Here is a 27462-nt window from a genome sequence, read left to right as displayed (position 1 = left end):
GAAGGAGAATAAGAAAACGAAATATTAAAAACAAAAATGAGCTTAAAAATGGCATAATATCGGAATGGAATTCTATTGGGTCAGAAGTAACCAAGAAACTAGTTGGTACTATGAAAAGTCGTTTAATTGAAGTTATTAGAGAAAAAGGAGGAAATACTAATTATTAAAACAGTCGGCTGCTTTGCAGTATGTAAATATTACAAGTGTATGGATACTTTTTTGATGCATTGATTTAATGTTTTGATTTATTGTGCCATCCATTTTTGTTAATATGAATTTGAATATTTACAAGTTGTTGTCAAATATAATTATTTACTTTCAGTATAAATTAGTCTCAATAATCAGCTAGTTTTTCCTGAAAATTATTCATAAAATAGAATATTTTTAAAAACAGCTATAAGTGTATGGAGAATTTTTTGACTCAGTGTACATGAATGGTCCATCGCTACAATTATTTAATCCAGATGATTATGTAAAAATATGGTTGAGGTCTCATCGTTCAGCCGATGACAAAAAAATTAAGAAAGTTTAACCAAAAGGTCCTGAACAAAATCCTATTTGGAATATTTTATAAAAATTATTATTTTTAATGTATTATTATAAATACGAGGGTCGTTTGAAAAGTCCGTGCAAAAATAAAAACTACTTAATTTTTTGGGGTAAACCTTTTTTATTTTTCAACATAGTCTCCTTTTAGGCTTATACACTTCGTCCAACGCTGCTCTAGTTTGTTGATCCCTTCCGAATAATAGGATTTGTCCAAGTCTGAAAAATAGCCATTCGTTTCTGCAATCACCTCCTCGTTTGAATAAAATCTTTTTCCCGCCAGCCATTTCTTCATATTGGGGAACAAATAGTAGTCCGAGGGAGCCAAGTCTGGAGAATAGGGGGGATGTGAAACGAGTTGGAACCCTATTTCCATTAATTTTGCGACCACAACTGCTGAGGTGTGAGCTGGTGCGTTGTCGTGATGGAAAAGGACTTTTTTGTGGGCCAATCGTGGGCGTTTTTCTTGCAGCTCGGTTTTCAAACGGTCCAATAACGATGAATAATATGCACCTGTAATAGTTTTACCCTTTTCCAGAAAGTCGATGAGGATTATTCCTTGCGAATCCCAAAAGACAGTCGCCATAATCTTTACGGCCGAAGGAACGGTCTTCGCCTTTTTTGGCGCAGATTCCCCCTTGGGTAACCCATAGTTTAGATTGTTCTTTGGTCTCAGGAGTGTAGTGATGTATCCATGTTTCATCCACAGTGACGAAACGACGCTTAAAGTCCTGCGGATTCTTCTGGAACAGCTGCAAAACGTCCTTGCAACACTTCACACGATTTCGTTTTTGGTCATGCGTGAGCAATCGCGGCACCCATCTTGCAGGTAGCTTTGTCATGTCCAAATGTTGATGCAAAATATTATGTACCCGTTCATTCGAGATGCCCACAGCACTAGCAATCTCACGCACCTTCACTCTTCTGTCATCCATCACCATATCATGGATTTTATCAATGATTTCTGGAGTAGTAACCTCAACAGGGCGTCCAGAACGTTCAGCGTCACTTGTGCCCATATGGCCACTCCGAAAATTTTGAAACCACTTATAAACTGTTCTAATCGAAGGTGCAGAGTCACCATAATGTTTATCAAGCTTCTCTTTAGTCTCCTCAGGCGTTTTGCCTTTCATAAAGAAGTGTTTAATCAACACACGAAATTCTTTTTCGTCCATTTTTTGAAAATCACTCGACTTCCTCGATTCAAACGAATGCCAAACACAAAGAAATAGACCGATCTGGCTGAAACTTGGTGTGTGTTCTTCCAAGGCTACTAACTAAACATAACCTCGATACGCGCCAGTGGTGTTATCTCTCTGACTTTGCACGGACTTTTCAAACGACCCTCGTACATTAAATGGAGTTCGCAATGATTATCGCTTCCTTACCATTTTGGTGCATAAAAAATATTTTAAAAAATTAAGGTATATCTAAGCGTTCCGGTAAAAAATAATTAAAAGGACACCCCTGCTTATAAGGAAGCCTAGGCGTTTTATAAAAGCCTAAATATATAAAAATAAGTTTTATATAAAACCTATTTTATGTTTAATTTTAAACGAACAATAGAAGTAGTAAATATAATTTTATGCTATTTGTTGAATTTTATAAAGTAACTAGGCAATAGATAAAATGGCAGGATTTTGTACTCTTGACAGTAACAAATGTGATACATATTTTTTTGTTAGTATTCCGGAAATTGCAACATTATTTATAGTAAAAGGATGCGACTGCCTGGAAAATAAATGAAATAAAATAAAAAATTCTAGAAAAATATTTTACAGAAAATTAGTTGTTTGGAAAAGCCCATTTTCCCACCATAACCTTAAATTTCTATTAAAGTCAAAAAATAGAACAAGTTATAAATTTTCTAGTAAGGTAGAGAAAAAGTAACATTCCCAAGATAATGGAGGAAATTCTCCAAACCGTGAACAGAAAACAGAAAGAGGACTTTAAATAAGATAGATGTAAGAAAAAGCGAGAGCTTGCGCCTAGATGTTACCTTAAAGTTTACGCTGGGGAAACTAAGCTTAAGCTACGTGCAGGAATTCTATTGGAAAACTAAGCTAAGCTTTATTCGATTTGGATTTAAGCTGTTAATGATTGGTCAGTGAAGAGGAAACTGGGCTTTAATGGAGTTCGAGTTGTATTTTAGAGGTAATGTATTCAAGAATTAACGAATTATTATTATTTTAAATGTCGCTTTTGGGCTCAAGTTCAGAAAATATCGCTTATTTTAGGTTCTACAGGTTTTAAGTTCTATTTAATTACTAAATTAGGGAAGGGATTAGCTATGAGGTTAGCATACTGGACTACCACGCGAAGGTCCCGGGTTCGAATCCAGCAGCTAACCCTTAGATTTTCTCTTCCTAGGAGCTTCTTACAGCTCACTGTCCGGTGATGGACAGTGTTGTCTGTAACGAGAGAACACTGTCCGGAGGCCGGCAGTGCACTGGAAAAAGCTCCGGGCGCTAATAACCTCAGCTGTTGATGCGCCAAAAAAAAAAATAAATAAATAAAATTACTAAATTAAATGTCTAATTAAGTTAGCTAATAGTTTATTAATGAGACTACGAGGGTTAAAGTTTACTTCCATTCTATAAAGTGAACATTTTAACTTCAAATATCTCGAAAACTACTAGATAGATTTTGTTTATATTTTACCTGTATATGGAGACTACTATTGTATATAATTGTATGAAATGTCGCAAAAATCTATCGAACAGAAATCGTGATATTTAGGGTTAAAGTTTACTTCCATTCTATAAAGTGAACATTTTAACTTCAAATATCTCGAAAACTACTCGATAGATTTTGTTTATATTTTACCTGTATATGGAGACTACTATTGTATATAATTGTATGAAATGTCGCAAAAATCTATCGAACAGAAATCGAGATATTTAGGGTTAAAGTTTACTTCCATTCTATAAAGTGAACATTTTAACTTCAAATATCTCGAAAACTACTCGATAGATTTTGTTTATATTTTACCTGTATATGGAGACTACTAATGCCTCTAATTGTATGAAATTTCGTAAAAATCTATCGAGGAGAAAACGAGATATTTAGGGTTAAAGTTTGTTTCCGTTCTATAAATGTGAAAATTTTAACTTCAAATATCTCGAAAACTACTCGATAGATTTTGTTTATATTTTACCTGTATATGGAGACTACTATTGTATATAATTGTATGAAATGTCGCAAAAATCTATCGAACAGAAATCGAGATATTTAGGGTTAAAGTTTACTTCCATTCTATAAAGTGAACATTTTAACTTCAAATATCTCGAAAACTACTCGATAGATTTTGTTTATATTTTACCTGTATATGGAGACTACTATTGTATATAATTGTATGAAATGTCGCAAAAATCTATCGAACAGAAATCGAGATATTTAGGGTTAAAGTTTACTTCCATTCTATAAAGTGAACATTTTAACTTCAAATATCTCGAAAACTACTCGATAGATTTTGTTTATATTTTACCTGTATATGGAGACTACTATTGTATATAATTGTATGAAATGTCGCAAAAATCTATCGAACAGAAATCGAGATATTTAGGGTTAAAGTTTACTTCCATTCTATAAAGTGAACATTTTAACTTCAAATATCTCGAAAACTACTAGATAGATTTTGTTTATATTTTACCTGTATATGGAGACTACTATTGTATATAATTGTATGAAATGTCGCAAAAATCTATCGAACAGAAATCGAGATATTTAGGGTTAAAGTTTACTTCCATTCTATAAAGTGAACATTTTAACTTCAAATATCTCGAAAACTACTCGATAGATTTTGTTTATATTTTACCTGTATATGGAGACTACTATTGTATATAATTGTATGAAATGTCGCAAAAATCTATCGAACAGAAATCGAGATATTTAGGGTTAAAGTTTACTTCCATTCTATAAAGTGAACATTTTAACTTCAAATATCTCGAAAACTACTCGATAGATTTTGTTTATATTTTACCTGTATATGGAGACTACTATTGTATATAATTGTATGAAATGTCGCAAAAATCTATCGAACAGAAATCGAGATATTTAGGGTTAAAGTTTGTTTTTCGTTCTATAAAGTGAAAGTTTCAACTTCAAATACATATATTTGGCCAGTCAACCTTTGCAATCTTTGCCATTATTTACTTTTCTTTGTTATTATATGCGTTTTATTTTTCATGCAGCTCAATTCATTTTAGCCTCTTTTGCACTACTGGGGACAATATTGCTGTCTAACTAATATAAATATAACATATTCTTGTCAAGAAATGATTTGTCTTTTTTTTTGAAAAGTTTTCATTTTAGGGGGTTTCTTTTTATCTTCAAGAAACTTCCATTATTCTTCTATTTTTCTTTATTTCCTGTCTATGCAGATTCTCCAGATTATCGTTTTTCTCAAAAGATTATTTTAAGATACTCTCACATATCTTGTTAACTTTGTCATTCGATTTATTATTTTTATTGAATTTTATTTTAATTAGCGGGGCCAGTAAAACAGGTAATAAATACCTTAAAAAAAGTTAGAACAGCTTTAAAAAAGTTAGTATACATATGCGCAATTCGAAAATCACGTACCAAGAAAATCATTATGGTCAGAAAGCCGATATCGCCCGGAGGTTGGCCATCCGTCTCCAGGAAACATCTATAGAACCACTTTTAGCCACCGAGAAAAAAAAAAAAAATACCATCATAAAAAAAACTGCTACAGTAAATGGGATTAAATTTTAATCTAAAACCGTTCACGTAAAATCCAAAAAACTCCGTACAATTCTCTATCCCAGTAAAACCATGGTTCCTCACAGAATACTTAGAAAGTAGAACATTTAACAGTTAACAACAGTAGGTTGAGATTTAAGCACAATTACACCATCATTTATCCGTCGTACTAGCATCCACCAAATGGACCCCTATATACTCTTGTGATAATGAATCAACAGTTGAAGCAAATCACATAATCTAGGCCTGCATTAAGCACGCAAACAGATCAGCTGTATATTACCGGCGAACTGCCCACTTCCGGCCAACTTGCACACAATACTGACTTACCCAACTATTTACCCTGAATCATATAACAACAATGACACTAATAAAATTATAATTAAAATATAAGCAATTGCCAAACATCCGTATTGAACATTAATGCTTTGTAAAGACAGATCACTCAATATTTAAATAAAGACTAATAAATATTTGCTAATTTTCTGGGATCAATAAGGCGGACCTCCTAAAAATCCTTAAGTTCATTTTCGAGTAAATGTTTAAAAATTGGCTTTTTTTTCCGGTGAGATATTGTGATCACAGTTGAACTTACATACATATTTCAAGTCTGTCTAGTAACTCTAGTAAGTTTTATACCTTTTAAACTGCTTGATTTATTTTGTTAAGTTGACAATTTAATAAAATATTTTTCCTAAAAATTACTTTTCATTAAAATTACATTAAAATTTATTACACAGTTATGTAATCCTTAAAAACAATAAATAATATTATTAATATTTTCTCTGGTTACCTCATCTCTAAAATTTATGGTTTTCTTCCCACGCCTTCTAAGCCATTCTCTATTATCCCCAGGAATGTTAGCCACCTTTAAACCATCTCGGTATCTATATCCTTCTATATTAATGTCTTCTAAGTGGCAGCCATAAAGAAAATTAAAAATATCAGAGCAAAACACACACACACACACACGACTTTTGGTTACTTCGAATATAAAACTGAACCAATAAACTTAGCTTGGGTAATAGGTTCATCAGAATATCCACTTTTCTTTCAAATTTGTTTTAATCTAGGTCGAAAAAAACTCAGAAAAAGTTACAAGAGATTTCACATACATGAGATTAGATGATATGTGTGCCTTTAGAATTAATTTATAGTTTTTTTTTAATCAAAGGAAATTACGCCAGTTTTCCTCATTAGCGGGATTAAGAAAACTAAATGGATATTTTTTTAAAAGAAATTCAGCAAGATAGGGCAGCAAAAGAAGAAGTTAATGATGTCACAAGGGAAGTGGTGCAAATTAGAGGGGGTCATTAGCCAAAATGAGGAAGGGTAAAAAAGAATGTTGACTCCATTTTAGAGTTTCAAGGGCTGCCATTGGAAAACAGAGAGGATCACCTTTTTTAAATACGAGAATTTGGAGATTTCATTTTAGGGGAAAATTCTTACGTTAAAGATAATATTTAAAAAGATGTGGCAATAATTCAATCAAAGTGACTTAACTTGTACTTTTAATATCTAGCAACAGAATTCTCTTAGAGCAAGTAACCTTCTTTTAGTTAAGGCTTTGGAGGACACTAGACCTCCTCAGAAAGCTTTTAGGAGGCGAGTGATGTGAAAGTCACTTTAATCTGCTGACTTCATTTCTTCTTGGTGGTTCCCTATAGAGTCTGGCTCACCAGATTTTGAAAGCAAAATATATTCTACCAGTTACCTAGACAACTATGGTTTAAGGGAACTGTCACTAATAAATGGGTTGATACCGACAATAAGCAGGATCGTATCTTCACAGTATCAACAAAAAGGTCCTCTCTTCTCTTTGCGTAGATTGCAATGAGGAGGAGGATTTCAAACATATAATAATGATATGTCCACGTTATGTGGTAGAAAGGAAACGAATGTTTGACGACATATACAGGTATTTTAGATGCAGCCTTTCGCTAGAAAGATATAATATTCTCCACCAACATCTATGCGCTTAATCTGTAGCAGAGCTAGCAAAGAAATTTGAATGTATTTAAAAGTTATTTAGAATGAATGCAAGAAAATAATTAGAGAAGGATTACATGATTTTAATTTCGGCTAAGCTATAAGGATGGCAGGAATATAGAGTACTGATCCATCCATTAGCTGTAGTTTATGTAAATAGTTGTATATAGTAGAGGGATGAATGTGTGAAGCGAATGTATTTATAAGTAAGAATGGAGAGTGAGTGATATTCTAGTGATAAGCACCTAGACGATGCTGGCTGTATATATAGACGATGGATATATAGACTATATGGCGAAAGCCAATGCCAAAAAAAATTCTACCCTGATGCAATTGAGGGATGGAACTCTTTGAAATGGAATCCCAACCTACCGGGTTTCTGACCGACCCGAGATATTAAGGAAGTTATTAGGGTTGCAGGGATTCTATCCTTCAGCTGTCCTTTCAATTTAGGGCTAATTTTGGAATATCTAGGGTCCATATCCAGTGCTCCAAATAATACCACCAATAAACCCCTACATAATAATTACACAATCTTATCTTTTCCAACTCTTCAAGTTCAAATCCTCGATCCATTCTCATAATACTAGATCTCGTACCTCTGATCTCGGTATTCCCTCACACCGTGCATCATCCTTCGACAAAGCCTTCCTAGTACGCGCTTCCTCTCTGTGGAGCTCCTCACTTTCATCTGTCCGCCATGCTCCTACCCCTTCTATCTTTAAATATCTTCTGTTTAATTATCTCCTTGTTACTCAGCTTTCTCCAGAATAATAATTGAATGCATTTAAAATTAGGTATATAATAAGGAGCATTGACGATATGCTGAAGGATTTTACACTGATTTTAGAACGGATTCTTTGGATGTTAGATGAATTCGCAGAGCCCCACAGCTCAGCTCCGTAGGTCCAGACAAGTCTTAGTAGTTTCTTGTAAAGAGTTAACTTATTCTGTACATTCATGGCTGATCTCTGCCCTAGTAATCTTCGTAATTGTCCATATCATTTAACTACACAAAAATAAGAAAGTAAATTTTCTCCCCTTGAGATGTGGACTCTAAAACGAATAATCCTGGAGAAATGTTCCAAATTAAACTTAATCTACAAGCATTTATCTTGAATAGAAATTTTTAAGGAAATTATGTGGCTAATTTTTTTTGAGAAAGTCCTAAAAAGAAAAAGTTGAAAACCCGTTCAGAGAAGTATCACTTCCGGTGGGAGACTTTTATCGCACAAAAACCACCTACTTCCTTCCAAGGAACATTTTTTTCTAACTTAGCGAACCTAAAAATGAATGTTTCTGGCATAAACGTACACAACCAAGTTTTTTTTTACTACCACTAAAGTAATAAATAGTACCCTAAAAGAGCGTTTTAACGGTTAATTACTTTGCCTTGAATCTTCAAAAAGAGTCTATTAGGAAAACATTCAGAAAATGGAATGGCTGGAAGGAGGATGCGGGGAAATAATTGCGAGTCAAAGAGGATTTTAATTTACACTCTTTTTATGGCAAATTAGTGAACTTAACTGCCTGACCTAAATTAGTATATTTTTAGGTTTCCTTTAACTTTGGCCGAGCAGAAAGTTATTTTTGTAAATATTTCATTTTAGAAAACGTGGAAAACTGTTTATCGATAATAAATTTAGTGGAAATTTTGATTATTAATTTGGTTTTTTTTTAAGTCAGTGAAGTGCATTATTAAAGAACAAAGAACATTTCATGGTAGACACCATAGGAAACTAGAAATCCCTCGAACAGGTGTCCTACTGATTCTTCTGATTGGATTTTCCACCCTTATCTTGATAAAGACTCCTAAGGATTTCTTTAAAGTTTGCATTACACGAGACCTGTAAAACTTGTCCCTTGTTTTTGTTTGTGAACATTCCCTAAAATGGAAAAGCGATACTTGATCCGTTTTGTTGGTTAAAATCGACTCCGCTAAGCATTCCAAACTTTATCGAATCTATTCCTTCCATACATTCCAAAATCCTTCGACAATCACCAGTGCTCCTTATTATGTCACCAATAAAACCCTCCGTAATGACTTATCCATTCCCTAAGGGTTGGCAGACAGATTACAGTAATGGTAATAAAGGAAGATTCTATAAAACTATGACAGATCAGTTACCTAGACAAACATGGTTTAAGGGAACTGTCACCAATAAATGGGTTGTTACGACAATAAGCAGGCTGAGAGCGAACCACGCGGTGTGCGGATCGTATCTACACAGGATCAACAAAAGGTCCTCTCCTCTTTGCGTAGATTGCAATGAGGAGGAGGATTTCAAACATGTAATAATGATATGTCCACGTTATGTGGTGGAAAGGAAATGAATGTTTGACGACATATACAGGTATTTAGATGCACCATTTCGCTACGAAGACATAATATTCTCCACCAACATATGTGTGCTTAAGTCTATAGCGGAGCCAGCAATGAAATATGAATGTATTTAAAAGTTATAGAATGAATGGAAGAAAATTATTAGAGAAGGATTACGTGATTTTAATTTAGGTTAAGCTATAAGGATGGCAGGAATATAGAGTACTGATCCATCCATTAGCTGTAGTTTATGTAAATAGTTGTATATAGTAGAGGGATGAATGTGTGAAGCGAATGTATTTGTAGGTAAGAATGGAGAGTGAGTGATATTCTAGTGATAAGCACCTAGACGATGCTGGCTGTACGGCGGAAGACAATGCCAAAAAAAAAAAAAAAATCCCCTAAGGGTCCTACTCATGAAATTCCGCGATCAAAGATTCCATAACTCTAATTCTTTTGTTCAACAGCTTTCGAGTCTAAACCTTACCCAATACTCTGAAGTGCCAGTGCCCTCGTCGTGATCATCTTCATTAATTCTAACGTCAGACAGAGATAACACTAAGTTTTTATTTTTATTTGAGGCGCGTCAACATCTAAGGTTATTAGAAGCTCCTAGGAAGAGAAAATCTAAGGGTCAGCAGCTGGATTCAAACCCTGGTCCTCCGCGTGGGAGTCCAGTACGCTAACCGCATAGCTAATCCCTTCCCTCGATACCACTAATATCTTCACAAGTACCGCAGTAACCAATGATTTCAAAAAAACATCGGGTGTTTCCAATCATTGCACATGGCTATCATGACACAGATCAAGCGTTCACTAACAGTAGACGCAATCGTATTAGTTAAATTTCTTTTCAATCAATTTTCAACTGGAATCGATCGTAATATCAAAACAATTCAGTGACATGAACAAAGACAAAAATTTCCACCGTGAGTTTCTACTTACAGCAGTAAATAAATAAGAAAGCCATCACCACAAACAAAAGAACATGCCACAGAATAAAGAACTCCTTATTTCTCTAAACCAATTGATATGCCAATTCCTCCTCACTGAGTCACGATTGGAGAAAACTTGAAAATTAACAATCTGGAATAAAGTAATCATCAATTGGGAATCGTAAGACAAATCGATAACCGCTCGTAAAATCGCACTCAGCTATGAATCATTTGATTGGCCACTGATGATCGAAAGTTCAGCACTCATACCTTCATCTTATCACTATAATAAATATTCATTCTAATAATAAACAATTTAGCTCGTCAGTATAATTAACCTTCTATTTTCGTCCACCTCATCACGCAAACATTCTCAAACAGGAAATAAGATGTAAACGCCTACGGAAATCGTTAATGGACACACATTCAGAAATTTACATAAAGTTAATTAAAATCTGGAAAAAAAAACTTCCAAAATAAATATAACTTTTTATTGATATTACCTTAATGGGGGACAAAGTATGAATAACCTAATTTTTTTACTTATTTTTTAATTTAATGATCTGAATGCAATTAATTGCATTGTCTGTAATTATTTATTTAATTTAATTTCTAAATTAATTATTAAACCTAATTTTCATTAATACATAAATAATCCTTTTTGTTAAAATGGGCAATTAACACACGTCCTACTTAAGTAGGTAAAATTTCAGGTTAACTGGAGCAACGTTCAGCGATCCGCAGCTGATCGCTGTTCTAGTTCTAGCTCACCATATGCATGGTGCAACATTACGGTGACCATTCGTACTGTTTTTGGCAGGACAGTACTGTTTTTTAAGACGCTGTCCTTTTTTTTTTTTAACCATAAATGTCCTGTTTTTTTATTCATTTGTACTGTTTTTCATTGAAATTTAAATTATACTCAAATTTAATTTTTGAATGTAAAAATATAGTATAAATGTATAATAATTAAGTTCGCAAATAATCGTTTAGAAAAAAAATTTTCTGCGTACAATAACTTTGGACGAACCTTTAGCGTAAAACACAACTTGTTTTACCGATAGAGTAGACTAGTCGACTAGTGTAAACATCGATCGCTAAACGTCATGTAAAAACTAATAACTAAACTAACCTATACTATTATTATATGGCCGGCCATTGTTTTGGAATAACCGATCTCGTGTTAATAAACGTATTAATATTTTTTATAGGTTTTTTTTTGCTCCTTGTCCTGTTTTTTGATACAAAAATAATGGTCACCGTAAGCAACATAGATGTCTACATTCTCTGATAAGCCATTCCACCCTGGAGAGCAGTTGTAGCCTTTTTAGCTGAAGAGGATTTGCCTCTTTAGCCAGGGTTTAAGGCAATGAAAAAAAAAAAATTCAAATTTTGCATTTTCTGGAGAAACAGTAATTTCACCTCGACATTAAATTGACCGACATTAATTTCAACGTAATAAGAAGATAGAGAGGGAACGCTCCAGAATCCTTTTTAGGTAAATGTGAAGCCTAACACCGGGACTTACAAGATGAACACATTTCTCTTGTTTGCCACAATTATTAACTTGAAGATAACTTCTCCGTTAGAATCTTATAAATTTAATAAGATAAAGTTTATTTAATCATTTTTCTTATTACAATAAGTAAAATGAAATAAAACATTACAACATTTACGCCAGGATGTATTACCTGGTTCAAACGAAACGCCCACTTCTCTTCCTAGTCGCTGAACCACTTAGACATTTCAAGACGTACGAGAAATAAAAACGAATGAAACACACACATGTTGTTGACATCACATCAATTCACGTTAACATACGGCTCTTCAATTGGTTCCTATCCAGCCAGCCTCTTTGGTCCAAACCAGCCATTCCTCAACCGTCATTCTAGTGGCCGTAAATAAAAAATTAAACAAGCTCTTTTAACATGGCCAACAAATCGTCAATCTATTTTATCAATGATTCGTCCAGTGATGTATGTCTTACGTTTCTCAGATGTATGGATGAAGAACTACGATTCATACTTTTATTCTCAGATAGATTTCGCTTCCTCGCTTTTTTTTTATAATAAAATTATTTAAACATATATTTCCCTGGGCAATCCATTGATGTTGCCAAATCAATTATTGCTATAATTATTGATTATTAATCACAATATTTATTACGAACGGATGAAATTTTCTAGCAACACAGATCCTGAAGAAACCCTTTGGTTTGATGTTACTATTATTTTAATACTGGCGAGCACCCAAATCATTACATCGCAGGAACTGAATGGCTGAGAGTTCGCTCCAAGCAAAGTAGCCTGGAGTGTGCTATCTTATTTCCTTTGTAGCGTGTTGCGTACTGTGATGTTGACCGTTTTGGCGAGAGGGACAAGGTGTATTAAGCTGGTACCCGTCGGATTGATAACTCCAAGATGATTGTTATCCTCCGCTAGTGAAGAGAATGGAAGAGAACAGATTGGCTAAGAAGGTACCTCTATGGTCAACCTGGTGGAGCTCGCCAGTGTTGGCTTGCGTTAGCCGAACGAATTCCAAGATTACCTTCTATCAATGGGTGTTAGAAGGTGGGAAATGAAGGCCAAAGACAGAGATGTCTGGCAGAAGCTTGTGAAAGAGGACCGGGACTATGAGGATTGTGGCTCCATTGGTAGATAGATGGTTGAGAGCCTTAGCGAAGTACTAAGGCAGTTTCCTCTCCCTGTAATTAGTAGTTTTATTGGTTCAATAAATTAAGTTTTGCGCTGAGGACTAATTATGCAAAAATAAGTAATGACAATGAGCCTACTCTAATTGCATTGGTACACGGTAACTCTAATTATTCCTTATTGGAAGCAAAAACTGGGCATGGTAGCCGATTCTAGAAATAATATCATTTACTTCGATGAAAACAGCATCCGATCGACAAAACTGTTGAGGATATTTACTTTAGATTGTGTAAGTTTCCTATAATGACTGATTCTGTTCCTCAATATAAATTTTAATACAAGATTTCTAAAGTTGTTTAGGTAAATTCTTCCCTTAATAGGGTCTTGCATGATACTTTAGCCCAGAGGTCGCCAAAGTGGTTTATATAGTCCCTCAGAGGTCTATTTAACAAAAGTAGGGGTCGAAGGAAGAACAATTTCGAACCCAATATAACGAACCTTGCTAAGAAACACCAGGCACACCCCATCTCATTAATTAAGAAGCAATACTGTAGTTACTTTACTTATTATTTTTACTTTCTCATCTCCTAACCACGCGTAATTTCTTTATGGAAGCGATCTAATCTAAAATACTTTATTAAATTACTTAAATAAATGTTTAAAATCATAAAATAAATGTACAAACACAGTACCTAATAGATAGTTTTATTTTAATTAACTGAAAATTACTTTTATGGTGGTCGATGGAGATTTCGAAAAATTATATAACCAGAAAAGTGCCACCATTGGCGATCCCATTGGATCCCATTGGCGATCCCATTGGATCCCATTGGCGATCCCATTGGATCCCATTGGCGATCCCATTGGATCCCATTGGCGATCCCATTGGCAGGTCCTACATTCCTTAACATTTTAGTTTCCGATTTTATACATAAAATGGTTTCGACAAATTCCTTTATATTCGCTTAGATGCTCACATTTGAACATAGTTCCCTTCGTTTTATCTCGGTTTGTATGGAATGCTATTCCCCTTTTTAACTGGGGAATAAGTGAAACTCTAGAGCTATGCCAGAAACAAAGCATTCGTATCATTTAAAACATGTTTAAAACGTTTTCGAATTTTATAAAGCTAAATATGAATAAAAGTTTTAAAGCTTCCGTGAGGTTAAAAACAATCCTGGAAATATTTTTAAGTTGGAAAATTTAATAACCGGGGAAGGTTTTCTTTCAAAGAAAAACAAAAAAATAAAAAGTAGAAAAGGACGTGTATAGAATTGGACTATTTTTCTGCGCATAACAAAAGAATTTGAGCAGTACATGTATATAAAACAACAAAGTAGAGATGGAAGCTGAGCGTGGGCAAGTGATTGCCGGCTAGGTGTGACAGAAAGAGAAAGGGCGGTTCTCCACTTCGTGACATGTCATTCATTAGTGGGACACGTCCACAGACAATGTGCACTTCAAGGAGTCCGTTCTAAAGTAAGGATACAAAAACAAATTCTATTATTAAAACCAAAAAGTTTTATTCTGCTCTTAACAACATCAAACAAAACTTCCTTAAATCCTAATTATTTTCTTCCTCCGGAATAGATTTGACGTCATGTTTTGAAGAAAGGTACTTGGTTCTTTATTTTCATTTTTTTTTTTTATTAAAGTACTAATGATCTCAAAAATGAAAATCTCAGAAAGCTTAAAAGTTATGTTAAGTTTAGGACTCATCAAGGAAGAAATACAAGCTGAGGGCGAGAGAAAGAGAGAGATTTGAGACTGTAAGAGATGTACAGTGAGACCCATCCGATAACTTAACCATCAAACTCTTCGTCCTTAAAGCGATTTGAAGGTCGCACTCTATTAGTAGAATAAGTGCGCACGTCTGTTTGAAAAGTGACCAGAGAGTAGACCCATTCTAGCAGCGCTTAGTACATAGCAATGGCAAGCTCAAAAAGACTGAGCAACTACCGTAGTGAAAGGAAATGCTTTTAAAAGGATGAGCAATTTTACTTGACTGTAACTACTAGTCTTGGAAAGGATAGCCTTACGTAACCTGGCAACTATGAGTTAGGTCAGAAGTGAATCTCAGACAAAAGCCTTGGACAATATTAGAAATTAATAAAATGTTTTTTAATTATTTTTGCAAAAATAGAAATAGAAATTTTCTAAAACCCATTTTGTATAACATAATGGTTTTTATGAATTTTGTAAACATTAACCTAAGGATTCAAAATTGGCGAGGAATCGGTCAATTAAAAAACATCTCTTCTTTTTGCCCTATATCTGAATTTAAACTGTCATGTAGGACAGTTGTATATAAGGGTTGATCGTCAAAAACTGTACGAAAAAGCGTAACGTAGAAAAACACCCAACTTTGACAATTTTTTTCTCTTTTTTTATGATTATATGGATATACCTGTTCTCCAGATATGGCTCTTAGTTTCTGTAACTCAACCAAGCCGCATAGCCACGTAAGTTTTAATAATTATAAAGAATTTATTTTTATTTTTATATTACTGTTTTTTTACTGATTTTCTATGTCACTGATTCTCTAAATTGTTTGTATTTTTGTATTTGTAATATCCTGGCCCTGAAGAAGACAATATATTGGTCGAAACGTTGGCAAAAAGACGAGTTGTTTTATTTGACCGATTCCTCACCAATCTTGAATCCTTAGGTTAATAATTTACGGTCACGAAGACTATATATTCGTAAATATTAACATTTAAGGAATCAGCAGCCACAACTGCAAAGTTCTCTTCTGATAAATCTTATGATCCTATTTTAGAAAATGTAACGTAAATGTATAAAGAAAGTTTCTGAAATAAAAGACAATAAATTTTGCCTTATTTATGATTATTAAGAAGAGAGAAATGGTAATTTTAATTCTTTAAAATTAATCTTAGACTGAACATAAGCGTTATTAAAAAATAAGTTTTATTATATGCACTAAAATTTTGTAACATCCAAGGATTTTGAACTTTATAGTTGCGCATTTGGGCAGAAAAACGTTAGTTTTTTATTTTAGTTCTTGCTTTAAATTTATGTGCTTTTATATAAATATAAAAAATGTGTAAAGGACATAATTTATTATTATTACAGTAATACATTTCAGAAATAAATAATATTACTAGGGTCGAAAAGCGATGTTGGCAAGGGATATGAAATCCAGGTAGAGGTTTAAGGAGGTAAACTGTAAGAAGGTTTAACATTGGAGAAGACGATAGTTGCACATAATCCCGAGGTAAAGGGAATGTACAACAGCGGGAGGTCCTTTTTTCTAAAGAGTAGGGTTCCAGACGATAAATTGCAAGCAGCGGAGGGTGTGGAGGGAGGATAAGTCTTGGAGTTTCCTTCCTGCTCTATACAGCAGCAGTCCTGGGAATAGAAGCCCGACACACGCACGTGTAAGAGTACGAGCAAGCCACGTGTCCTACATGGCCTAAATACAGTCGAGGTTATCCAAAAAGGTTGGGGGAGTTTTTTTTTTTCACTTTCTTCCGGATGGAACAGTGTAACAGTAACAACAACCTCCACGTCGCTGCCTCAAGTTGCCATCCTGAATAAACATCTGGTATAAAATGTGGCCAAGAGTTGCTCCTTTCTCGGTTTGAAAGAAGCTAGGTCGCAGCATCCATACAGTCTTCCAACCTAACCACCATCACCCAGCCCGGGCGTCACCAGCTTCTCTACAACCTTATAATCGCTTATGTTTTACGTATGAGTGATTTCGCCGTACAATCTACCGAGCAGATGTTTCTACTCAGCAATGCAGAAACTATACATAAATCACGCATCTTGTAATCGCTCGTCCAAAACGAATCTAATGTAACAGAATCACTCCCTCGAGTTGTCGAACAACATTGCATAGTCAGTGCAACATTCTCGGTTTTCCATTACTATTTTAAAACTGCATTTGGCTGTTCGAATGATAATCGCGACTCCATTTTGTGTTTTGGGTTCCGGATTTATCTGTCGCGTTGCAACGCTAGTTTTTTTAATTTAAGGCATACCAACAACTTTCAGTGCACTGCCAGCCTTCGGACAATGCTCTCTGTTCAAAGAGAAAATCAAAGGACCAGCAGCTGGATTCGAATCCTGGATCTTCGCTTAAGAATCCAACATGCCCACCACTAGCTGTATCCACTGTATTTAGAATAGAATAGAATAGAAAAGAAATTTATTATTCTGGGACAATTGTCCCCTAAGAATAAATACAGGTACAAATAGAGGCCTTAATAGTTTGGCCTGTGATTATAGAGAAATTAAATAAATAAATAAATATTTACAAAAGTGAAAATGAAAGTAAAAATAAAATAATAAAACAGCAGAAATTAAGGAAATGAATTAAAACAATTAGAATTTCGGAGGAAGCTGAATAGAAAGGAGATAACTGAATAGACGGGATTTAAAGATGGATAGGGTAGGAGCATGGCGGACAGATGAAGGCAAGGAGTTCCATAGAGAGGTAGCACGTATGAGGAAGGACTTGTCAAAGGATGAGGTACGGTGAGAGGGAATATAAAGATCAGATGAGCGAGATCTAGTGTTACGGGAATGGATGGAGGATTTAAACTTAAGGAGTTGAAAAATATAGGAAGGCCTTTGAGACTGGATGACTTGAAAAAGGAAAGAAGCCAAAAAATATTGGCGGCGATAGACAGGAAAAAGCCACTTCAACTCATCGTAGCAGTGCGAAATGCGAGAGTCTCTGGAAATGCTGAAAATAAATCTTATGAAGCAGTTCATGAGGCGCTTAAGCTTAGCTTCAATATCACCAGATAGACCGCCATACACTAAACAACCATAGTCGAAATGGGGGAATATAAGAGAGGAAACTAGGAGTTGCCGGGTCTTAATTGGAAAAAGGTGACGGGAACTATTAAACTGCTTAAGGATATGGATGGAACGGCGAGAGATTTGGGAAACATGGTTTTTCCAGGATAGGTTTTGATCGAAAGTGATACCAAGGTTTTTCACAGAGGGACAATATTTTATTGGGGTATTGTAAAGGAAAAGATTAGGAAGAGGAGCCAATGATTTAAGGAGTGGGTTGGAGCCAATAACAATAGCTTTGGTCTTTTCTACATTTAGGGTAAGCTTATTGTTCGTGGCCCATGCTGAGATGTTATTGAGGTCTTCTTGAAGTTTAAATACAGCTTCAAACAAATCCGACGGGGAAAAGGATATGTAAATCTGAAAATCATCAGCATAGAGGTGATACTGGGAATGAGAGATGGAAAGAGGAAGGTCATTGATGTAAATTGAGAAGAGGGTGGGAGATAGGGAAGAACCTTGAGGTACACCGCGTGACAAAGGAAGAAGTGAAGAAGGATTACTATCGGGAGTGACAACGAATTGGGAACGATTAGACAGGAAGGATTGGAACCAACGGAGGGTGCTATTGGAAAAAGAGAGGGATTGTAGTTTAGATAGCAGGATATGATGGTCAACGGTATCAAAGGCTTTGGAGAAGTCTAGGAGTATAAGGATGGTAAGTTTTTGGTCGTCAATAGCCGTCTGCAAGTCATTTACTACATTTTATTTTCAGACAATTCTAGGCGAGTGTCATCATACAACGTATTGTTGGTTTTTACTCAAAGCTGCAGACATTTTGGGCACCCAGTGCATTTAGAGACATAAACACTATTACAAATTACAAGAAAATTTCTGTACCACTCGTTTGAGAAGAAATGTGAGAGCCCAAAAAATGAACAATTTCACCATTTTATTTTCAGAACTGTGAATACGGTATTAAATGTCCATGAAATATGGTTTGATCGCTTCGTTAAGGAAGGAGTGTGCAATCAACGTTAAAACGGAAGAGCAGTGCCGACTGTGGAGGATGGCGGCCTAGACCATGTGGGTGGACAATGGTCACGATGGCCATTGTGACTGTAGCCAGTTAGTAGCCATGTTGGCTTGTATCGTTTGCAAAAGTACTAATATGATTAACAAACACAATGTAATTCGCACACATACGGGTTGTGCCACGTAATCCAATCGTTCAACACAATTCCATGCACGGACACACGTATGCACACATTGCTTTCATTTATTTACCGCAAATTCTTTAGGTTCAATCAACTAGAATGTACCATGTGATTCTCTTTAATATTCGAAAAAAAAATGAGCGAAAGCACGGCCGGATATTTCGGATTTATCAATTTTATGAAATATTATTTAGATTTTACTCGCTTAATCTGAAACATCGGCGCTCATGACTTATCTTTATAATGAAATATTGTTCGAACTAAGTTCATTAAGTTGTTTTTTCTTTATATTAGGGCTGCAAGAAATTAATAGTAAGTCTACTAAAATTAAAGATTAGTTGATTTCTGTGCCAGAAGTATTCAATATTTTCGGGAATACATAAGGAAAGGTGAAGGAAGCAAGCTCTGCAAGTTATGCCCAATTAATTTAGCCGATTTTTTTGGATACTTAGAAAAAAAAAAGTTACTTAATATTTCAAACTATCGACAGAATAAAAGCCCTTTAGCATGGTGCATATTCTGTAGCAACAAACAACAGTTCTGTCACTACTAACCACACAAACTTGAAATGCAACAATAACAAGAAGAATCTGCAAATCGATGTCAGCAGAAAATTAATTGTTGATTTTATCCGACAGAGCACGCATGTTGTTTTATAGTTTCCGTTCAAATATTTGATTGTGTATTCATTCAAGTTATAAAAACAGTACTTTATCGAGAGTGCATTCAACTCCATTTTGTATTTGTTAAACTCCAGTTGGATTATTTTTTTTTCAAGGATAAAATTTGTAATTGTTAAAAAGTGTGCAACGCTTAGGATTCCCTTGTCTCTTTTGAGAGTCTTAAATGTGTGCCTACGTATGGCAGGAGTGTAAACTCTATCTGATTTATTAATTTTCTTTTACTTTATATTTCAGCGCTTGATTGGGGATAAAAAGTGCTAACCAAATCCAAAAACATAATCACGTAAAGTTCCTGAAACAGTGGACTACATGTTTTGTGAGAAAGTTTACTTAAAATAACCCTAAACGCTTTTTAGGGTTTGGAAAAAGCCTGAATATTACTGCAGCAGAAGATTAAGCATGCCCTTTTTTTTTAATAAAATGCACCGTTCAAGATTCTGGAATGAAAGAAAATTATTCAGTTGGTCACAGGTCTTCTGTGGTTTTCTGTCAGTTTACTCAGCTTGAAAATAAATTTGAGATAACCTATTCTTACTGAATATGACATTAGATCTGTTTTTAGAATTTATTGTTATAACTAAGAAGATTTAAAGTAAAATATCTTGGTGGGCAACTATGTTGCTTCGGTAGTATAGATAATTCGGCTTGTTATTTAATTTCGGTCCTAGCAATTAATGTGACACCATATCAAAAGTTTTACTCAAGGATGATGACATTTCTTAGCTCAAGCTAAATTATCCATTGAAAACAGACCTTTCAAGCTAACGCTAACTAGTGATTTATAAAACAAATTTACGACTAGATTGAGCGTACGAGAATCAAAGTCAGGAGAGTTCATCCAAGCGAACCTATTCCAAATCCTTTGCAAAATCTCCCAAGCTCTTTACCACATATCCAACCTACAGATCCAAAGTGATCTTTCAATTCTTTCGTCAAAGAAATCGTATCCTTCGATGGAAATCGTTATAAAAAATTCCATGGATCTCTTGTTTCTTCATTCCAATCCTCTAAGTTCTACAGTTGCTAATCCTAGTTAGTTCTGTCCGCCACCTAATTTGCCAGTGGCTGCGAGACCTACTGATGCAATATGTTGACTAAAACAATTTCTAAGCTAAGGGTCAACATTACAGGGTACATCCCTTCACAAATTTCATTTTAATTAGTAGTACAGCTGATTTTTCTTTTTGTATGGTCCATACAGTTGTAAATATGTATTAGCAATTTTTTGTTTAAAATACTACAAGTTACGGACGGCAATTCGATTACAGTTCTAGACCTACAATCTCCTAGATAATGCAACAAGTTACCCCATGCTACAGCTGAATTTGGGATTTTGTTTGTTCGTCAAATATTAATATAGAAAACTTACCCTTTTCTAGCGAAATTCGCGAGGTAGTGGATTAGCTGTTTGGACACAGCGATGTCCTGGCTGGTGTAGTTGTGTGGAAAGAAAGGCAGGCCTCCAACTAAGGGCAGACCCATTATATAAGGCACATCTTCTCCACGAACACTCCCCTGTCGCTGTGAACAGAAACGGAAATCACATTTTTATTAGAAGAACTGCTGAAGAACATAAAAACAAAATCTGGGTAAGAAATATTTATTGTACTAATGGATTAATAAATAAGATACCAACTAATTATAAAGAAGCGAATAATACTGATTAGAGAGGAAAGAGAGAAGATAAATTAACCGGATATAAATTAATACCCTACAACAATTGACCAATGGAATTAAATATTTCCGGTCAAAGAAAACTCTTTGTAAAACTTCCTGTTTTCGACGTTAAATATTGAGGCAGCAGAGTCAGGACTCTGCTTACAACTGAACGATCGACGCTTAATATTGATGGTGTTCGAGGCGTATCTGAGAGTTCCTATTTCCTAAGCGATTAGCATGATTTCAATCGTGAGCAGAATGATATTGGAAGTTTCGCAGAATGGTAGTTCTTGGCGAATCATTTAATAGCCATGAGTAAGATTCTCGATGTCAAGATGAGCCCTTGCCAGTTATCACTTATCGTTCTAGCCCAAACATGGACGCTGTTCTTTACCCCTCTCCACTCTCAGTTCGCAGTAATAGGTTACGGCACCACAGTAATCATGCTATAACTGTCTTGCATAAATCGTCAGCGGTATTTCAGTGGCTAGTTTAAGCCAGCTTTATTATCCTCGATGTCCAAGCGCCCAAATAATCGTTCGAGAAAAATTGATTGTAAAGAGTTTCGAGTGACATGTGCGATGCCCACCTCCAAAGAATTTGTTTACGATCTATGAATGTCATTTGATTGTTACAAAACATTCCCTTTTTCTATTTCGATCGTTTTGTGACTAATAACAGTTTTAAATATGGAGAACATACCAATCACTTTGCACTCTCAATTCAAAAAATAATTAATTCTATTCTAAAAATCGTGTTAAACAGTTTGTAAACAAATAGGGTGAAGGGACCAGTAATTGACTGGGCACCAGTAATTGACATACCAGAAATAAACTGGTATTATAAGGGATATGAGCCGTTTTTAGTGGTGATTCTTTCAATTTCGTTATTGAGAAGCCTTTAGGCAGCAGTTCCAGAAAAATATTAATTATTGGAAGGTTCCTTGGTATCAGTGGAAGGTTATTTGTGTTAAAAGTTCAAAATCAAGGAAAAAACAAGCCGTTGCTAAGGTGGATTGATAAGAAAATAATTTTTCTTTTTTCTTATTTTTCGTTTATTTGTTCATATATTCGTGTGGTTATCAATGTTCTGTTATAATTAGTATTACTTGTAGCTTTAATTTATGTAGTTTTTTTTTTAATTATAAGAAGCATTGAGGATTAAAATGGGGCTGTCAATCACTGGTCCTTGAAACGGCAATCTGCCCAGTAATTGACATGTATGTCAATTACTAGTCCTACAGCTTTTTTGTTTGAGACCAGTGATTGACTTCCAGGGAAAATGATAAGATAGGTTGATAAATTTTATTATAATTAAAAATTCAATACATTGTAAAATAAAATCATTGATAAAAATCGGCAACATAAAATAAATAGTAAACCTTCCAACAAAATATGTTTAAATTAATAAATTAGCAAATGTACGCCTTATTTCAAGAGGGCATGCAGAATGATTATTCTGTACAGAACAACAATGTATGAACAACAAACTGGAATAGTCGAGATCGCCGAACAGTTTCACGAGGCCAACGTGACTGATAAAAACGACGCCCACTTATCGGAGTTTGAAAATCTCTCATTCTCCCTCAGTTTTGGGTCCTTGCCACATGCCAAAGAAGAAAGGGAGGAAATGGCTGAACCATAGAATTCCATCAAATAAAACGGCCAGGGGAAAAATGAAGCTCCCTCAAGAGAAGTACCAGGTGCGAAATTAAACATAAGTGGAGAAGTTGGTGACTTAGTGATGTTACACATTTCTTACTTTTTAATCTAGTTTTTTTTTCATTGATGTTTCATTTATTTATTACTGTTGTAAGTGCGAATGCTTACAACCTGAGGCGGGACGCAATGAACGTGCACAGTGTATTTATACATGAGCCCAAAAGGTAACTCAGTAATAATAAACAACCAAATACTGTTTAGATGCAAAAAATAAGAATGAATTACATTCAGATAGTTTGGTTTCGAAGCAAATGACACTGGGAGCACAGATTGTGGAAAATATTAGCGAAGCGCTCCAAAAGAAGGGAAGCGTAGGAGAAATTTTGTTCACTAGAAAGCACCAACAACTCGAACCCAAGGACGCGTAGATGCCATCAGTAGCAACGTTATAGGCGGAATGGATAAAACAAGGATGTGACCACATAGTCTAATCGGAAGTAGAGAGTTTGGTAAAGTGAGAACCAAAAAAAAAATTCCCAAAAAGAGGTTTAGGTAACAAAATATTTAGCGGAAACTTGAAAGGATAAGAGAGCGGAAGAGTTGAGAGAAAGAGATAAAAGCGAGCCGACAGACATTGTGTACGATCTAACAAGTATGTTAGCTAATATCTCCTTGGTACTATTGAAAGTAAGGGCTGTTATTCAAATTATCTGTCTTGGCTTGGGGACTTAATTAAAACTGTCCAGTAGGACAGTTGTGTAAGGGTTGGTCGTCAAAAACTGTATAAAATAGCGTAATGTTGAAAAATATTAGATTATTTAGGTTTGCCTATTTAAAAACTGATTGTAATTAATTATGAATAAGACCGATTTTTGTTATAAACCCAATTGAAAAAGTGATTTAAGTGATTTATTTAGATTTAAAAGTGATTTTGAATGCATATCTTATGTCGTTTCATGAATATATTTGTATGTCAATTACTGGTCCCACCCCATGTCAAACACTGGTTCCACCGAAAATTCGGTATGTCAATTACTGGGTCATTGACATACTTCCAAAAAAAATCATTTTTGGTTGACATAAAGATCGAATTTACTGCTTTTAAAATATTAATAAAATAAAATACATCCTACTGGAGCGGTACAATTTTACAACCTACACCTGGAGCCAAAATAACGGAAGTTATTCTACCTTAAACTCGAATTTTTTCTTAAGCAGTCAATTACTGGTCCCTTCACCCTAATTCATTAATGAATAAAGCGAAAATAGAAAAAAAAAAAAATTAAACAGCTGTAACATTTTTTATTTGCTTGCTTATTTAAAGCTAAATGTAGCACCCTCTTCTATAAAACATTACCCGTATAAATTATACTAATGAGAGAGAGCATTCATTATACTACTGTAGAATTTACATTTGCAATTTACAGTTCTAATGCGCCATACGCTCCTAATATATGTAAAATATTATTAGCTGACATAATATAACATTAAATAAGGATAACATTTCTTTCTGGACTCGCTCCAAATGCTGGTACATCGCTTGGCGATCGTGGAGATCGGTTTGGGAAGACTTTCAGAAGCAGTATTTGCCTCAGGCTACGGATGAAGATGATTGTTCCTAAGGAACGAACTTAAGCTGAAGAAGACTGCGCTTGGTTCCATTCATCTTCAGGGAATTCTAAAGCGTTAAATAAGGACAGCAAAACCAAGAATGGCTGCGTGTTATCAAAATGCAAGTGCTTCTAATAACAGCAGTCTGGGTAACTGGTATCTCCGAGTAGCTTTCAGTGGCCAATCTAACCATTTCTTCTTGAATCTTGACATCCCTATTGGTTTTTCAGCACAATATTTACAAAACAACATTCAACGCTAACTCCATCGATACCCACAGAAGGAGTTAATTACGGTGTAGCACTGCGTGGACAAACTCATACATACCTAATTTCATTCTATAGATTACAGACGCCATTACTCTTTGAATAGAAACTGATTCTTAGAGAAACCACGATGTATCTTTAAGTTGGCAGTAACTTTGGCTTAATCGTCACTTTATTCGCAATCTAAACTGTAGTTTAGTAGTTAAGTGAGTAAGTTACTGGTAAAGGATATGTTCGTATTTTCTGCTGCATTATGCGTTATATTCGTTGTCTGTGTAGACAGTAAGAAGGAAGACGAGAAGAATAAAATAATATACCTCAAAAAAGTACTTTAAAAATCTGTGTTATCACCGTTGCTTTCCTGACGAATAGATTGAAAAGAGAGAATAACTTAAGCCAAAAGACATAAAAGATCTATCACAATTGATTTCACAGAGTGAAAGTTGAATAATCTTTAGATGAGAATGATTGCGTGTCGATGAGCTAAATCCAATTAGTTTGCATTGACGCATTCCATGCAATAACATTTGCACTTGAGGGATCCATAATAGGGTCTTAGGTCACTTCCTCTATAATATCCGGCAAGCAACGATACCTTTATTTTTTTTTCGAGGTTCTAGTGAATGTTTGTCCTCTGTACTAGTGGTTGCTAGTGGTATTTTTAGGTAAAGACACATGCAAAAACAACAAATTTCTTAAAGATGTGGCTACTAGTCCATTTCCCGCTGCGATATTTCGCAAACGAATAGGCACTCGTCGATATGTGTTTTTAATGTCTAAGTTTGTCACATTAAATTTAAAACTATATATCTACCAACCAATAAAAAGAAAGTGCATTTCAGAAACGAAAACTAAGTAAAAGGCAATGAAAAGAGTAAAGTTTTTAACTGTGATTAGAAATAGAAATAGAAATAGAAATAGAAATAGAAAAGAAATTTATTATTCTGGGACAGTTGTCCCCTAAGAATAAATACAGGTACAAATAGAGGCCTTAATAGCTTGGCCTGTGATTATAGAGAAATTAAATAAATAAATAAATATTTACAAAAGTGAAAATGAAAGTAAAAATAAAATAATAAAACAGCAGGAATTAAGGAAATAAATTAAAACAATTAGAATTTCGGAGGAAGCTGAATAGAAAGTAGATAACTGAATAGAAGGGATTTAAAGATAGATAGGGTAGGAGCGTGGCGGACAGATGAAGGCAAGGAGTTCCAGATAAAGGTAGCACGTATTAGGAAGGACTTGTCAAAGGATGAGGTACGGTGAGAGGGAATATAGAGATCAGATGAGCGAGATCTAGTGTTACGGGAATGGATGGAGGATTTAAACTTAAGGAGTTGAAAAATATAGGAAGGCCTTTGAGACTGGATGACTTGAAAAAGGAAAGAAGCCAAAAAATATTGGCGGCGATAGACAGGAAAAAGCCACTTCAACTCATCGTAGCAGTGCGAAATGCGAGAGTCTCTGGAAATGCTGAAAATAAATCTTATGAAGCAGTTCATGAGGCGCTTAAGCTTAGCTTCAATATCACCAGAAAGACCGCCATACACTAAACAACCATAGTCGAAATGGGGGAATATAAGAGAGGAAACTAGGAGTTGCCGGGTCTTAATTGGAAAAAGGTGACGGGAACTATTAAACTGCTTAAGGATATGGATGGAACGACGAGAGATTTGGGAAACATGGTTTTTCCAGGATAGGTTTTGATCGAAAGTGATACCAAGGTTTTTCACAGAGGAACAATATTTTATTGGGGTATTGTAAAGGAAAAGATTAGGAAGAGGAGCCAATGATTTAAGGAGTGGGTTGGAGCCAATAACTATAGCTTTGGACTTTTCTACATTCAGGGTAAGCTTATTGTTCGTGGCCCATGCTGAGATGTTATTGAGGTCTTCTTGAAGTTTAAATACAGCTTCAAACAAATCCGACGGGGAAAAGGATAGGTAAATCTGAAAATCATCAGCATAGAGGTGATACTGGGAATGAGAGATGGAAAGAGGAAGGTCATTGATGTAAATTGAGAAGAGGGTGGGAGATAGGGAAGAACCTTGAGGTACACCGCGTGACAAAGGAAGAAGTGAAGAAGAATTACTATCGGGAGTGACAACGAATTGGGAACGATTAGACAGGAAGGATTGGAACCAACGGAGGGTGCTATTGGAAAAAGAGAGGGATTGTAGTTTAGATAGCAGGATATGATGGTCAACGGTATCAAAGGCTTTGGAGAAGTCTAGGAGTATAAGGATACTCCTAGACTGCTATTACTTCAGCCAAAGAAGAAATTTTAGTACGAAATTTAATAATAACTTAGCAGATGAAATATAACTGAATAATGTAACATCTTTATGGGAAGTAATAAAGTTCATTACAGTGACTTAAGTAATAACGGACTATTATTACAGCAAGATATAAATGTAGGGAATTCG

The 27462-nt window shown here is 35.0% G+C and overlaps 1 protein-coding gene across 4 annotated transcripts in view; it reads right to left on the bottom strand.

Annotated features, from left to right (window-relative positions):
* Window positions 1-27462, bottom strand: part of Nlg2 (Neuroligin 2) — a 512997-nt gene that overhangs the window by 51237 nt on the left and 434298 nt on the right. For all 4 annotated transcript variants that reach the window (XM_074131290.1, XM_074131291.1, XM_074131292.1 and 1 more), the window contains one exon: window positions 21206-21357. In XM_074131290.1, the coding sequence (XP_073987391.1) occupies window positions 21206-21357 (152 nt within the window). The remainder of the gene's footprint in view (window positions 1-21205; window positions 21358-27462) is intronic.

This window comes from Rhodnius prolixus, unplaced genomic scaffold, assembly GCF_049639745.1.
Source record: "Rhodnius prolixus isolate KJV_2025 unplaced genomic scaffold, Rpr scaffold_4, whole genome shotgun sequence".
NCBI classification, from domain to species: domain Eukaryota; kingdom Metazoa; phylum Arthropoda; class Insecta; order Hemiptera; family Reduviidae; genus Rhodnius; species Rhodnius prolixus.
This window is presented reverse-complemented; position numbering and strand designations above follow the sequence as displayed.